The 16,048-nt window shown below is 45.1% G+C and overlaps 2 protein-coding genes across 6 annotated transcripts; both read right to left on the bottom strand.

Moving 5' to 3' along the window:
• Positions 1–208: 208 nt before the first annotated feature.
• Positions 209–5,038, bottom strand: plek2 (pleckstrin 2). 4 transcript variants are annotated; one of them, XM_047046500.1, is made up of 10 exons: positions 4,728–5,038; positions 4,052–4,231; positions 3,774–3,938; positions 2,938–3,128; positions 2,112–2,731; positions 1,578–1,765; positions 1,311–1,412; positions 1,120–1,203; positions 849–927; positions 209–590 (listed from the first exon to the last, which is right to left on the bottom strand). In XM_047046500.1, the coding sequence occupies exons 2-10, from the start codon at positions 4,103–4,105 to the stop codon at positions 463–465; spliced, it is 1,611 nt and encodes a 536-aa protein (XP_046902456.1). In that variant the 5' UTR covers positions 4,106–4,231; positions 4,728–5,038; the 3' UTR covers positions 209–462. The 4 variants fall into 4 exon arrangements, with proteins under 4 accessions (XP_046902456.1, XP_046902464.1, XP_046902473.1 ...); XM_047046508.1 differs by lacking the exon at positions 4,728–5,038 and having other exon boundaries at positions 2,256–2,731; positions 4,052–4,461; XM_047046517.1 differs by lacking the exon at positions 4,728–5,038 and having other exon boundaries at positions 2,640–2,731; positions 4,052–4,302.
• Positions 5,039–7,203: 2,165 nt separating this feature from the next.
• Positions 7,204–16,048, bottom strand: LOC124485194 (tandem C2 domains nuclear protein). 2 transcript variants are annotated; one of them, XM_047046624.1, is made up of 12 exons: positions 15,764–16,048; positions 15,395–15,511; positions 15,087–15,296; positions 14,714–14,848; positions 14,417–14,493; positions 13,523–13,598; positions 12,875–12,975; positions 12,372–12,488; positions 11,765–11,956; positions 10,309–10,423; positions 9,845–10,044; positions 7,204–9,224 (listed from the first exon to the last, which is right to left on the bottom strand). In XM_047046624.1, exons 2-12 carry the CDS (start codon positions 15,456–15,458, stop codon positions 9,120–9,122), a joined length of 1,392 nt encoding a protein of 463 aa, XP_046902580.1. In that variant the 5' UTR covers positions 15,459–15,511; positions 15,764–16,048; the 3' UTR covers positions 7,204–9,119. The 2 variants fall into 2 exon arrangements, with proteins under 2 accessions (XP_046902580.1, XP_046902590.1); XM_047046634.1 differs by having other exon boundaries at positions 15,395–15,459.

Raw genomic sequence — 16,048 nt, 5'->3', positions numbered from 1 at the left:
GGCAGGCACCAGCCCGCTGGGACTGCTCTCCACCTGGAGAGCTGCATGTCGGCACCTGAGCAGATGTGATGACTCACACAGCACCTCGGGCACCACTGGTCTGCACTGGTTGGTTTTACTCAGAGGAAAAACACTACACTGACTTACTGTCACAAAGCACCGTTTTAAAACATTCAGACAGAGACATGAGACAAAATGATACTTCAATTTGCAACAGTATTTTAATATTTCATTTTGGCTACAACTTTTGGGTACATTCATAGAATGTGTAATACATTACTTAAAATGGAAGATGGTTTAAATATTGGATGATAATAAGAACCGGATTGCAACATTTAGTATGCTACTAGATGGACTCAGGGAGAAGGTTTTCTAAAGACATACTAAAAGTTCAACTCAATGTTCCATCTGTTATATTTCCTGTTCTGTGTGGTGAACCTCGGCTTGGCTGTAAGAGCTCCACTAACTGTGTCCTCGCACCGCCTCGACCCAGTCTATCTTCTCCTGGCGTGTGGGAGCCTGGATGAAATAGTGTTCGTTGGACTGAGTGATGATTTTAAACAGGTTGCCCTGAACATTTCCCTTCACGCCTGTTAGAGGAAACACAGACTCAGTCAAACCAAATCAAACGATAGTATAGCATTAGTCCTGCCCATTTTGATAACAAGCAATGTCCTAAAGAGCCTCATAGTTCCCCACAGATCAACACCAATAACTTAACCCTCAGAGAAGACAAGAAAATTCACCGAAAATGTCAGTGAGCTCCAATACGAGTGTTCTGTCTGAGTCAGCGCTCAACCTGAGTAATCAGTAGTTGTTATCAGCTCCCACACCTGCAGGTGACTCACCTGAGGGTACTCCGTTGTCATCCAGGGCCGACACCAGGCAGCCGCGCAGGGAGAAGCCGCCCGCAGGGTTGATGTCATCCTGACAGGTGATACCAGACAGGAAGTGGATGAGACACAGCACAAACAACACGTCTGGCCACAGAAACTGAGTAAGAATGAGGGAGAGTAGAATAGAATCGAGTCGAGTAATACTTTTTAAATCCCCAGGGGAAAATTGCACAAGAGAGAGATTCCAGAGGTGCTTGGTATGTTGGAGCAACCATGTACATACTTTGCTGGGGTCATAGTAGTGCAGGTAGCCAGGCTGTGATCGAAGAACAAAGAGACGCACCTTCCAGTTCTTTCTTTTGTGACCCTGTGGTGTAGATAAAGAGAGTTGAGTTTAAAACATTTTGCAACCTCAAACCCTAATGCTCTTCTTCCTTGCTACAGTAAGGAGAGGCCTGGGTTGGGCCTGTTTACCTGTTTGAGTAGGAAGCCCCTCTTGACCACTTTCCCAGCCAGCTCGACGGCTGACAGTGTCTTCTCAGGTTTCACACTCCCTCTCTTCTTGAAGCTGTCAGACTGGAGTCACATGGAATCAACGTAGTATCAAGCTTCAGGGTAATATAATGTAATTGCAGGGTCATTTCATAAAAATGGTGTTTCCGATTTAATTTCGAGAGAAGATGCGTTGCTCGAAATAAGAAAAATAAAATGAACACGTTCCAAGGTAGCCAGTACACTCACAAAGCCATAGAGAGCCGTAGAGTCGTCCAGGAACTGCTGGCTGAGACCCGCGCTGCGCAGCGCCTCCACGCTGCGGAAGCCCAGCGGCCGGAGGAAGCCCTCCTCCAGCAGGGCCGAGGCCAGGGTGGCGGCCTCCACACGGGTCAGGACCAGCTGCATGAACACCAACCAGTCCACCACCGACGAGCCTGCCCAGAAAGGGAGCAGCAGCACAGGCCTCAGGGTCAATGATGCCACCAGAGTGCCGCAGCCTACACCTGTCTTCATGCCCAACACAAAAAACTACTGTATAATAGAGCTGTCCAACCCTGCTCCTGGAGAGATGCCCACCTGTAGGTTTGCACTGTTGAACTAAACCATTCACACTGTACACTACATACTAGCTACACCATCCCCATTTTTGCCTGCAAGTGTGTTCATTAAGTTATTCAAATCAGTTGTGGAACTTTGACACCCATGTCCGTTCATCTCAAGTGCGTTTTTGAGAGGGAAACTGAGCAGAGTAGATGTTTAGGAGACAGAGGTCAGACCAACCTGAGAAGCAGTTACTGTAGATGTTTAGGAGACAGAGGTCAGACCAACCTGCGAAGCTGTTACTGTAGATGTTTAGGAGACAGAGGTCAGACCAACCTGAGAAGCAGTTACTGTAGATGTTTAGGAGACAGAGGTCAGACCAACCTGAGAAGCAGTTACTGTAGGTGATTAGGAAACAGAGGTCAGACCAACCTGAGAAGCAGTTACTGTAGATGTTTAGGAGACAGAGGTCAGACCAACCTGAGAAGCAGTTACTGTAGGTGATTAGGAAACAGAGGTCAGACCAACCTGAGAAGCAGTTACTGTAGGTGATTAGGAAACAGAGGTCAGACCAACCTGAGAAGCAGTTACTGTAGGTGATTAGGAAACAGAGGTCAGACCAACCTGAGAAGCAGTTACTGTAGGTGATTAGGAAACAGAGGTCAGACCAACCTGCGAAGCAGTTACTGTAGGTGATTAGGAAACAGAGGTCAGACCAACCTGAGAAGCAGTTACTGTAGGTGATTAGGAAACAGAGGTCAGACCAACCTGAGAAGCAGTTACTGTAGGTGCTGCCCTGCTCTGTCAGGTTGCTCATCCTGATGCCGCTGTGAATGTCATACATGGAGTCCAACACCTGGCTGTGTCCACACACAACAGCTGCGGTCAATGTCACGACAATGTACACTACCTCTGAACAACATCACGGCCATGTACACAACGTTAGAACAACGTCACAACAATGTACACAACGTCAGAACAACATTACAACCCTATCCTCAACATCCCAATCTTGCAGTCAACACCACAACAGCTTGTGTTAACTCGGTTCTCCAATCAATTTTACCTTAGGTTGATGTTGTGCAGCCCCAAGGACTTGGGTGCAGCTGCTTCTGATTGGTTGTCTGGCGTAGCGTCACTGTAGTGGAGCGACGCCATGGCAGCGGTGATGCCAGCAGCCCACTCATCTCGTTCCTCACGAGAACACGCCTCCAGGAAGTGCTCCCCACAGCTCTGTGTCTGCAGCCTGATCACCAGCTACATCAAAGGAACACTGGGTTAAGATTGGACAGGTGGATGGGTGGGTGGGTCGTTTTGAAGGAGGCGAGGGTTAGTGTTGAGGGAGGGTGTGGATGTTTGGGGAGGGGATTCAGATGAATGTCCAAATATTGCAACAAGGGGACACCAAATGACTTATACATTTGCCTCAGGCAAAATAATCAATGCTTGAGTAACCAACTGAATTCAAAACTGGCCAATATGTTCAATCACTAACAAACTAGGTGTTATGATTGGAGTAGAAAATCCCTGACACACCCTGAGTGTCATAATTCATCACACTTTAAGCAGAGCTGTGATAGTCAGAAAACTTGACATCCTACTTACACTGTCAAGCCCAGACTGGCCTAAACACAACAGTATCACCAGTGTCAAGCATCAGCATAAACATTCCTTCAGACCTTGGACCACAAGCCGAAATGTAAACCAGGTAAAACATATCCCGTTCTCAAAGAGACTTCAATCACAAAAGAACATTGATAGCTTACAAAGCTTAGAAAGATCAAATTTCTACAATGTTCATCCCTGTACTATTTGCTTTAGTCAACAAAGTCGTAGGCTGTATTAAGTAGCCTATAGTAGGCTAGATTTCCATGAGATAATAATAACGTTTTCTTTACTCACCGGCCGATAGTCGTACTCCAGAAACGGACAGGTAACTACACACTCTTTCAGCATTATCCTCCCCCGTTGACACGATTCCCTTTTTCCCCCCTCGTACTTGTAATAAAGCAACTTATCTGGCATCAAGACAAACCACCGAGCCTTCCAATTGTGAACAACATGTCCCTGAAGAACAAAGACGTTCACACACATAAGCCCATTATTGACGGACAAGTACCTACATTTTGATATGTTATCCAAAATAAACATGAATTAATACAAATCAAACAAATAGTCACCCTCTTAACCAGAAACCCCTCTTTGAGAACAGAGCTGTTTTGGTCCGTGTCCATAGCTGCGGTTAGTCGTTCTCACCTGTGCTGGCTCTTCAGAATGGATATATTTGCTCACCTGCGTCATGTGTGAACACACACCCATAGCAATCTGAACAAAGTCTACACACGATCTGGGCTGGGGATCTACGGTTACGAAGAAATAGATATTAGTCAACAGAGAAAGACGAGCCTATCTTCATATTTGAATCGTGATACATCGTGATGAATTTGACATGTTTGTTAATAAACGGGGAATGGAGCTCGTGCAGGTTCTGGCCGATTGTAAACCTTTGTATAGTGTTTGACAATTGCTTATATGAAATATGATTGTTGAAACTATATTTATATCTAAATCTATTAACTCTACACGTAAAAACCACAAACACAACATGCAAGATCTCTCGCCAAAGCAAGCAAAATCTATTCATTTACATTACATTTAGTCATTTAGCAGACGCTCTTATTCAGAGCGACTTACAGTAAGTACAGGGACATTCCCCGAGGCAAGTAGGGTTAAGTGCCTTGCCCAAGGACACAACATCATTTTGCACAGCCGGGAATCGAACTGGCATGAAATGAATGGTTGATGTAGTGCTATAGTTCTGTAAATACATTTGCATGGTAGGGCAGGTTAATTTACCTGTGAATATTTCGAAACGTCCAGACAACACTTCCTACAGTGTAACGGCTCAAGTTAGGCTGGACCCTCTGCCCAGCTTCATTGGAACTCAAGCAATGGTTCACAACGTAGTCAACCAAAGAAGCATGGATCTCATCAGTGATTATTCTCCTTCATCCTTTACTCTGTCCCACACCTCCTCCTTCTCTTCCTCCTTATCCTTGTCTTCTTTGTTCTTTTCCTCCTCCTCCATCGTCTCCTACTGATCCTCATTTCCCTCCTTGTCTTCTTACTTCTGTTTTTCCCTGTCCCCCTCTTTCTCTTATTCCTCTAACTCCCTCTCCAAAAATGTCCTCCATTGTTGTCCAAACCAAGCAAGCCCATCTGAAGCCTATTTATAGTGCTCAATGTGGATTTACATAGTGAAGAAATTAGCAATAAATGTTTTCACACATGAGCACTGGATGTAGGTAATCACTAAATGAATGGAAACGAAGCACAAGCTGTTGAATGATGTGTCTTATGTAGAGAATTGTGTTTACCGCAAAAAAGTGTGTTTTACAATTGCAAACGGAGTCTAATGCAATGTGCTTGCAGTTTTGTAGACTTGGTCTGAAGATCAGGTACATATTTTCCTTAAGTATGTCTCAAGTATCACTTTTAGTTTGGAAGCGATTGTTAAAAAAAAAACTGTAATAGCATCTCAAAGTCAGTGAGTGAAAATATATGTAAAGACCGAAGGGGGCGCACTCACGCTGCAGAAGTAATAGGAAGCCAGTCTTATTACGTAACACTATTGACATTGGGGTATTCAAAAAGTAGATTTGGTTAATTGTATTTAATTCATTCCTACCTGCACCACATATATCTAATGGGTGAGAATAAAATCACATGTTACATGTCCTGTGTACAATCAGGCAGGAGGGAAGGCAGGCTTGTAAAGACAGGGTACAATGGTAGCTTGATACTTTACGTTGTAACTTCAGCTTGAAACCTAACAGGCCTCAACCAGCTAGTAATTACAAAAATATTCCTTGCATGTTGCCTGTGAGTTTGAATGTGTGTGTGTGTATGTGTTTGCGTGTGTGTTTTGTTGGAGATAAATTGTGAGAGAGAGCTTTTCTAAAATTCCTCTCCCATAGCAACTCTTGTCTATTCAGTGTGTGTAGAATTCAGATCCTGGAGACGAGTTGGTGCTCTCCAGGAGGGTATACTGATCCTTTTTTGATTGAAGACAGGAGAAAAGGAGAGAAGGAGGAGAGGAGAGAAGGAGAGAAGAAGGAGGAGAGGAGAGAAGGAGGAGAGAAGAAGGATGCACATCAGCCTGTGGAACTTTAGTGAGCTTAACGTTTTGGGCGTCAATAACCATTAAGTCTTGATTGTTATACTTTGTGAAATCTAAATAGATGTAAAATCACTAACTAACTACAGTCAAAGAGGAAGTTGATAAGCATGCCTGAATATTTAGAAAACATCTCATGGGGTAGACCATAACTTGTTCGTACAGGAAGACCTCATCATTTATGTGGAATATGTATGACCCGTTTGTTAGGTTGCCAATGTGATACAATGTGGTACAATAAATACTTTTCAACAAAAGCAAAGGTAATAAAGAGGTAATTGCAGAGGCACTCCTGGTTGGATGCCAGGTCTACTGCTATTGGGTTAGGCATGCGTGCAATGAGATTACAGTCATTGGATAAAGGTGTGTCGGGAACGGCCAGTGGACTGACTAACCATTAACAAAGATCAAACATCAATTACGTAAATGGTTATTAGTGACCTATCACTCAGGATGTGGTGGACTTGTTGTGGCCAGGCTCACAAAGCATGTTTTGCTGCACTGCTGTTTCAGGCCTGACTTTTCCCTGAGTCTGTAGGCAGAGCATCCCTTCCTAGTGGGTCACATGTACCCACTGTGACCACTCTGATTGGACTGTTTCTAAGATCAATATATTATATTTGTGTGTGATGTTGAGTGATGCTAAATTGTGTAAAAGAATTAGATGTTGTACACATATACTGTATATACAGTGTATCTAGCTATGATAATGGCAAGCATCTCTGTCTGTCTCTCTGTGGCTCAATTATTTGGATGAGCAGTTTGCGAGAAAACATACAGAAGAATATAGCTGGGAATACAGCTTCCAATGGACACTGCACTTGCAATAGCCCCCAATTATTCAATGGTTATTTTGTCAGTCATTCCCATTCTCAGGACCCCCTGCCCTGCATGTTTTACATTAGGGGTGTGAATCTTTGGGTACCTCATGATTAGATTGGAATTTGTTATCAAAATTCGAATCAATATATGCTTATATTTGATTTCAGTTTGCTGTTTATTGTTACTTCTTTCTATTTGACTGTGATAGGCAGATACGTGTTGAGAAAAAAAATACCACTGCATCAAAACCTTGAAATGTATTGTTTTTCTTGCAGTTTAATAAACTCTTGTTATAAAACAAATGCAATTGAATTTAAGCTGACTGCAACCATTCAAGATTTGACAATTTGTAATTAAGGCAGCCCTGAGACAAATAGAATAACTAGTTCGAATTTAAACAAAAACAATTTTTTATCGATTTTTGACATTTGTGAATCGATGTGAATCGCTAGAAGACTGATTCGCAATTTATATGTGAATTGATTTTTCCCCCCACCCCTATTTTACATGCTTCCCTCTTCCAATACACCTGATTCAAATGAATGGGTCATTATGAAGTTTAGCATAAGCCTGATAACAAGTGATGACGCATTCATTTCAATCTGGTGTGTTGGAAGAGGGAAGCATGAAAACCATGCAGGGCAGGGGGTCCCTGAGGACCAGGGTTGAAAGGATTTGACCCAAAACTAACTAGGAAACATACTACACTTTGTCACTGAACGTTTTAGTTCTCCCATAGCTATGAAAATAGGGCAACACGAGCGCCAGAGTCAAGGTTAGGTTTCCTTCCTAAATTGATGTGTGTCCTCCCTAAATTGATGTCTGTCTGTCTGTCTGTAGAGAACAACCAAATCTTTACACCGGGGAATCAATCAGAGATTTCCTCTCCAGCAGAACCAATTCATAGTTAAACAACAAGGCTAACCAATCAGTGGCTGGTGGATTGGATTTAGGTCAAAGCTGTTTTTTCTCAAGTGCTTAAGATGGTTCAAACAATCATCCTTCGGATAATGGATAAAAGTGTTTATAGCAACCGACCTACTTCACATGTTGGACAGGGCCTTGTCATGATTAAACCGAACACACCAGTCCACACCACACACTCTGATCACCATGAGAAGCTACTTTATGGCATACAATAAGGTTATACATTAAAGATAAATAATCTTAAGAAAATAAATATTTGAAACTATAACACATTTTATAAGCTTTGATACACAACTGTGCACAATACAAGAAAGGCCTTGTACAATATCTGATGACATCATAGTATTGTAGGCTAATGCTATGTATAGTGTAGAACAGGAAAGAAGGCAGTACAGGATATAAATACAGTAAACTCGACATAGGTACATTTGGTACAGTCAGTAAATAGCACTCTTCAAAACATCAAAACAACTCTTGTTTTGATACTGCTAACCACTGAATTATTGTTCAACATTACAGGTCTCTATATATACAACACACACACAACACACACACTCACAACACACACACTCACAACAAACATTCACAGCACACACAACACAACACAATCTCAATCTCCTTATCTACAATACGCTACAAACTGTAAAATCTGAACTCACTCTCAGACATTCATAGAATGTCCAGTGTCTGTCACACTGTACGACCCATAGTCTCTGTGAGCATGCTAGCTCCATGCTAGCTCCATGCTAGCTGTAGAGCTCACTGGGCCAGAGGTCTAGGTGCTTGGGTGTGCAGGATCAGGTTCGGGGGGCAACAGTAGCGACCCTACTAACGTCAGGTGTTAGAGAAATTAAGGATGTAACCTTTTCTACTGCATATAAAGATACTGGTGTTCAGCATTCCCTGTGTGAACCCTCCAAATGAACTCTAGGCACACTAGACTTACGTAAACACACTGACCCATACATTGTTAAGGATGTCATAAACTCTGACCGTTATCTGTACTTAGTATGCCATCTGGTTAGCCTGGAAGGGTCAGGTCAGCACTTCACCCTGGAAAGTTCCACTCCAAGACAGACACAACATACACACACACATATAACACACACACGTGCAAGACCTTTAGGATAAGAAGGAGTTCTTCAGACTCCAGACCTCAGACAACTTTGTACCGCGATCAAACTTGCCTCCTTGCTGGCAAAAATAAATAACTATTGGACTTTCTTTGAACCCAACGACTCTGTGCGCTTCTTTTCAAAGATTGACTTAACACAGGACAGCAGGGATTACTCCATAGCAGAGGCGGAGCCTGGCTGGGGGTCTCAGCTGAGCCGGTGCCAGGCTGACACCACCTTCTCAGGGTGGCTCATGCTGTCCCTCCACTGTTCTGCTGCTGCCTGGGTGGAGCTGTCATACCCCAGCTCCACCTGACCAGAGAGGAGGAGAGGAGAGGAGAGGAGAGGAGAGGAGGGGAGAAGAGAGGAGAGGAGAGGAGAGGAGAGGAGAGGAGAGGAGAGGAGAGGATGGTAGAGGAGGGGAGAGGAGAGGAGAGGAGAGGAGAGGAGAGGAGAGGAGAGGAGAGGAGAGGAGAGGAGAGGAGAGGAGGGGAGAGGAGGGGAGAGGAGAGGAGAGGAGAGGAGAGGAGAGGAGAGGAGAGGAGAGGAGAGGAGAGGAGAGGAGAGGAGAGGAGAGGAGAGGAGAGGAGGGGAGAGGAGAGGAGGGGAGAGGAGGGGCGAGAGGACCGTTATTGCACTGATTCTCAACTGTTTTCAGTCAGGCCCCACTTTCAAATTGAAAGAGAAAAAAGATTTCCCACTTTTCTTTAAGACAGTCAGTTAGAGGATGTGCATTGTGTAACATATGACTATATGTTACAATCAGAGTCCTGTTACAGGTGGCACACACACACCTACAGTTTGGTGTAGCTCAGTGGAACAACATTTTACTACAAACCTAGAGGTTGCTGGTTCAAATCTCCCCATGTACGTCACTTGGGATAAAAGCATCTACTGACTTAATATGTCAATGTTATCACGACCCTCCTCACCTGTCCAAGCAGGCGTTTCCTCCGCACGGAGCTGCGGCTGCAGACCTTGATGCTCAGCAGGGAGCCCTGGTCCAGGACGGCCAGGGGGAAGTGGAATGCCTCGGCCCACTCACACTGCCCCCCTGTGGAGCGCAGCATTGGAGTCTTCTTCTTCATCAGAACCCTGCCCAGCTGCAGCAGCTCCACCTTCACAAAAAACCCTACAGCATACGGCACAAACGGGTGGTTACCAAATAAATAACTGTTGTTTTTGGATATAAGAATCTGGCAAATTCATGTATTATGTTATAGTTGTGATGGTGGTTTACTTTAGATAGCCAGGGTCAACTAAAATGACTCCTGGTTTAACAGTGAATTAACCTCAAATATCTGGCAGCGACCCGTGCAATGAAGCCATTGATATGAATCCCCTGAGAGTCGACTGTGAAGCGAATCGAACAGTCAGCGGTTCCTGTTCCACCTACCCTGGCTGAGGGGAGTCGAGGAGGCGGGCAGGTTCTGGGCAGACAGGATGTGGAGCTGCAGGCGTCCGCTGACGGGCTGGAAACAGGTGGCCAGGTGGAGCTCGCAGTGGCACACCTGGAGGGGTGGGGCAGAAACCATTGTCAGACAACACAGCTGACAACATCTACGGCTCGCCGCTGATAGATGCTGTTCCGGCACCAGCCCACTGGTGGCTCCTTATGTGCTTAGAAGCTCTGTTGACCTATTGCTTCAGCAAGCTCATCCCTGTGTACTTTAAGTTGTTTCTGAGGCCTAATGAGCCATCTGTTGGATGATAGGAATGCAGGAAAAGATTGTTTGGTGAGTGCGCTTACTGGAAGCTAGAACCTTCCGCAAACTTTCTGCAGCTCAACTCCTACTCCAGCTCATTCTGTGGTTCAGTGTTCAAAGCTACTATCACCACTAAACCTATTCTCAGTGGAGTCTCCTGAGGGTTTTCTTCTTGATACTTTAAATGTTATACTACAGAACCCAAAACATCTATGGAAACTTAGTTTATGAGAACTCTATAGCATATTCAAATTGAAGCAGTACTTCTTTCTTTACAACCCCCCCCCCCCCCCCCCCCCCCCCCCCTCTTTCTCTTGCTCTCTCTGTTCACAAATTTACAGTTACGGTCAAGCCCATTATCAACAAAACCCCCTGTTTCCCATTTGAGTCGTTTTGAGGTTTGACCTACTTTACAGATCTAACATTTCCAGGATCCACAGCCTGAGATTCTGTTTCCGTCCAATAAACATTTCATCTCAAATTGATGGTAAATTTAAATTTTCTATTTTACCTCTTCCGCTTACGCAACCACAGAGAAGCTGGGGAACTTTCAATATTGACAGTGCGGTTGCCAGACTGCCATATATCAGAGGAGAAAGCACATTTTTACGAGGCGCAAGCAGGCCTTCTCTGCTCTCACATTCAGCTCTGCAAGCAGAGAACTGATAAAGACTCATTATGAGAAGAACAACACATGGGCAGCGACAAGCAAGGAGGGTTAGTCAGGCTGGAATATCAGGCTGGGATTTTCCCACACGGCCGGCATTTCCTTATGGTCGGACCTCGAGAGCAAGATAACTTGAACCTAAAATAATGGTACTTTCACAAGGGCTTCGGTTTTCATTGGTGTTGTATGAATGGAACAATGGCCAAGGTGACTGAGCTCTCCTCTCTTTTAAACAAATATGCAGGTCTTAAGCAGCTTGTTTGCACAAAGAAATGAGTAATCAAGAGTACGTCAAGGCATTCGCAGGTTTGTTCGGGCGGTACGACGGAGAGAATGGCCAGAGGAAAGAATACATTGTTGACACTTCCCAAGTATGAGAGCGAGAGAAGAGAGAGAGAAGAGAGAGAGAGAAACACAGTAGATAGAGAGACATACAATGGGAGAGAGGAGAGGAGAGAGAGGGAGAGAAGGACACCTACGGAGGTCTTGGAGGGGGGACTGAGGTGCAGCCAGTGCTGGGTCTCCTTGGGGCCCAGCTGGCGGAGAGAGAGGACGCCCTCGGCCACGGTGCGTCTCCTGGGCTGCTGCGTCTGCAGGCGCAGGACCAGAGCACTGCAGCGGAGAGGCTGCAGACGCACGGAGAACACAAAGGTCTCCATGAAGACTGGCTCCTGGGGGGGAGGAAGGGGGAAGGGGGGGGGGGAATAGATGTGGAAGATGACGTGTGGGATTTAATGTCAGAGTTGTTATTTACATAGCAGCTGAGGACCCTAACAGTTTCAGAAGTAAAATGAGTTCGAGATTTCTCATTCTGCGGTGTAGCTAAATCCATAGTCGCAATCAATGCCTTTTGTGACTCATCAATCTCATCTTAGAATCGTACGTCTCAATCTAAAGTCTGTCAGACACAGCCGGTCCATTACCATGCTAGTCAGACATGAGTGAGGACCACCGGACTACAAAACCCAGGGGGAGACGAGGCCAGCTGCAGCCCAGACAGAATCACCTCTCCCCGGGCTCATCTAGCCAACAGAGGGCCTCTCTCTGGGTGAATCCAACAGAACTCCTGGTGGGGCCTCGTGTTACCTGGGAGACCTCCTTCACGGAGCTCTTAAACTGGATGGGCTTGGCCATGGTGATGATGCCCTTGACTCCGACCCTCTGCTGCTCACTGCTGTCCAGAGGAATGCTCAGGTCTGAACACTGGGAACACAGGAGAACACACGCTGCAGGGTCCACCAGTCTGAGAGTCACAGGCCTAAATCCCCATCTGTATGTTGCTTTGTATGAAAGTGTGCGCTCGATGAATCCCTTTTTACATTATATTGCTTTATTTATCACGACATATAATCACAGGATGTTGTTGGTAAAAGTTTAACCACTGAGGTACATCTCTCTTCTGAGGATGGTTCTGAGAATTCCTGACAGGAAAACTTTATCATTCCTCGTGGGTCAGTGTGCAAAACTTAACAGAGCAAAAGTAGCGGGGTTCTGGTAGCACAGAAGGCCCATTCAGGAGGAGGACCAGAGAACACAATGGTGGGGTTTGTCCCAGCACGAGCTCCCCTCCGCTGAACCTGTAACCGTACCTGCACTAGGGTGATCCACACCTGCTCCAGGGCTTCCTGGTAACTCACACGCACGCACACCTTCCCCAGCTCTCTCTCCTCCCCAGACAGGCTGACGGACTCTAGGGGGAAAAGGTTTCGACTAGGTTTCTAAACATGCCTTTTCAACATTATTTCTTGACAGATTATTTGTTGGAATGCAGGATGGATACAGACCAGTCAATCACGGAACGGCGTTTAGAATAGTTTTTTTGTTTTTTTTATCGTGAAAAACAAGTTAATGGTTCTTTGTTTGGAGTGTTATCTACATTTAAATGCTGGACTGCAGGGAAAACATTTGGAAGTAATTACTCCCGGGGCCCCTTCACTGTTGCACAATGCAGAACTATCCCAATCTGGCTCTGTGGACCAGACCAGGGAGGTCTGGGGGGGGGACAGGAGGGGGGGGGGGTGCAGGGGGGTAAGTCCAAGGAAGGGGGATTGGAGGGGGGGCGGGCAGTCTGGGGAAGGAGGGGAGGGGGACTGGGGGAAGGAAGCAGAACTGGGGGAGTGAAGAGAAAGGGACTGGGAGAGGTTTAAAAGTTTTTTGTTTTGTTTTATTAATTCAAATACTGTAGAAAGTGGTATTTTTTGATGATATGTGAGGAACATGTTGTTATGGCTAGTTACCAAGGCTACGGCTGCTCTCAATGGAATCCTTCATGGACGACGTACTGCTCTGGACACTGGACACTGAGTCACCACGCTGTAGACACACATACCAACACAAAAAGTAATACACACACAGAAAGACAGACACGCAGAGAGAACCACACACACACACACACACACACTGTGAGACATCCGACAGAGCTGTAGCCATTCTTCTTGTGAGAGAGAGAGAGAGAGAGGTGAAGCTCTCTCTTTTCAATGCAATCTCTATGTACGACTGTATTTGACTGCTTGACAGTTTTCAAAATGGCCACAGGGTGGGTTTTACTGCGAATATGGATGTAAAACATTTTTTTACATCTACTTTGGGGTTAGTACCAATGCATTTGACCAGAACACACGTTTCATAACTCCTGCACAGTAGCCTTGATGTACGTGGCACAACAATTTGGAGCACGCCCACCCTGTCCAGACAGATCCCTAAAACTACACACCAGTGTAAACCATGCGTCAGCCTGCTATTGGACATAACACAAGACCATCCCAGAGGTCAGAGGTCCAGTGAGAATACCTATCGAACAGTCACATTAATTTATCAAGTGTTGATAACAATAAGGATTTAATATTATGTAACAAAAACAGCTAAGAATACCCCGCCCAGCTCAGCCCAAACACAGGCCATTGTAAAATCTTCAACACTAAACTGATTGATGACCACTTGATTTAACACAACCAACAAAAGGTTTGTCCACTCCTTCACACACCTCAGAGGGTGGTGAAAATAGCAACGAGTGACGCACAGTGACTGAGACGGCACCTAGACAACCAGGTGTTTGAGCGAGAGGGCAGGTTTCTGCTTCATCAAGGTTGGGCAGCAGAGGGGATCTAGGAGGAGACGACTAACATTCTCACCTGTATCTGACCAGGAGAGTTGGTCAGGTCAAACATGGAACTGCTAAGTCTCTGTCGACCATTTTTCAGGTCCCAGCCTGTGTGGGAAAACATAGGCTTTCAGCTATCACACAGTTAAAACACAGCTAGTCATAATACGGCTATTACACAGATCTTACGTCTGAGGATAGCTTATTGAAGGACTTTTTGGAGGGTATGGGGGTGATAATAGTGACCCATTAAAAACTTTTACGAAAACAATTTGCTGTAAAAAAATACTCATTTGTCAATCAACGCCCAATATGATTTACCATATACCTGAAGCATGGGGGTTTGAGGTCCGGTCTCTAGCGGTCCCTCGGCGGCCGGCCCCGGGGGAGTCAGGGTTGTAGACGATGTGACTGGAGGCCGACAGCTCAGCCTTCCTCTCTGCATACGTGGTCCTGGCTGTGCCTGTACAGCAATCACATCAGCACACGTTAAACTAACGAACGCTCTTCTCTTAGCAGGTGTAACATTTCTTTTGGCAGTTTGGCGTGTTACATAACATAGCCTACTCAAAAACATACAAGTCTACGTCAAGATAAAATTTAAAAAAAGTGTGTCCTCCCAATAATTCCAGAATATAAGAATTAAACACGATCTTAAAATGTGAAAGAGATGATTGATGGAACCATAAAGACGTATTTACCCTCTGGCCCCTCGTTGTAGTTGGGGTAGCGTGAGCCTTGGGGTTGGACATAAGAAGGCTTGAAGGTGGGGAGCACGAAAGGAACGTCTTTACCATCTGGAGGCAGTTTGGACAGGAGGTAGTCCTCGGAGACCCCGACTCCTTTCCGTGGACCACCGTAGGGTCCCCCCTCTAACACAGCCCGGGCTGTCGGCATCCTCACTGTGATCTCTTCAAAGGGGGGAATCCACGCCACAGCATTAATAAACTCAGTCTGCAAATGTGTAGTTTCTCTGGTAATCCTTTGAGAATGGAATTGAGTAATTCACCTTGGGTTTCTTTCTCATTGCCTAAAAAGCTCTTGCAGCAGTTTTTGATGCATTCCAGCGCCATGCTGAGGAATATCGAGATGAGGGTTGGAAGATAAAAGCGATCTCAACAGTCAACTGTTGAATTTAAGGAAAACATGACAACATTGTAGTAATAATAACAACAATCTGGCTATGGTCCTTCAGATAACATTATTATTCTTTGAAAACGACTAAATCATATGATCAAGTGACTCGGCAACTTGAGTGTTCAGTCAAGTGCATGTGGATAAGAATAGGCTACACTAAGTGTATAGACTTTAAGTTATTTATTTAAGTTATAATTTAAACGTTACATGGCCCATCAAATAACTCATAAGTCTTACATACCTGCGAGCTTTCCCGTCTTGGAAGAAGCTAAACAGGTAAAACAGGGACCGTATATCAAAGCGCTTATTCCAGTTACGCGCCTCTACTAACACTGGGTTGTCCTTCTTAGTGCCCGTACGTATCAAGGCATATCTGAAGTGTGTTCTAATGTCGCTCTCTCACTCTCTCTTTCTGTTTGCTTACTCAGAGGTATGTACGGATCACCACGTATTCCCGAAAGCCCTACGTGATTTCCAGAATAAATACCGCATATGTTTCCTTCTTGAATACTTTAACACAAAAAAA

This window comes from Hypomesus transpacificus, chromosome 3 (assembly GCF_021917145.1).
Source record: "Hypomesus transpacificus isolate Combined female chromosome 3, fHypTra1, whole genome shotgun sequence".
Lineage (NCBI taxonomy): Eukaryota > Metazoa > Chordata > Actinopteri > Osmeriformes > Osmeridae > Hypomesus > Hypomesus transpacificus.
Note: the sequence above shows the minus strand (reverse complement) of the source record. Positions and strands in the feature narration are given on the sequence as shown.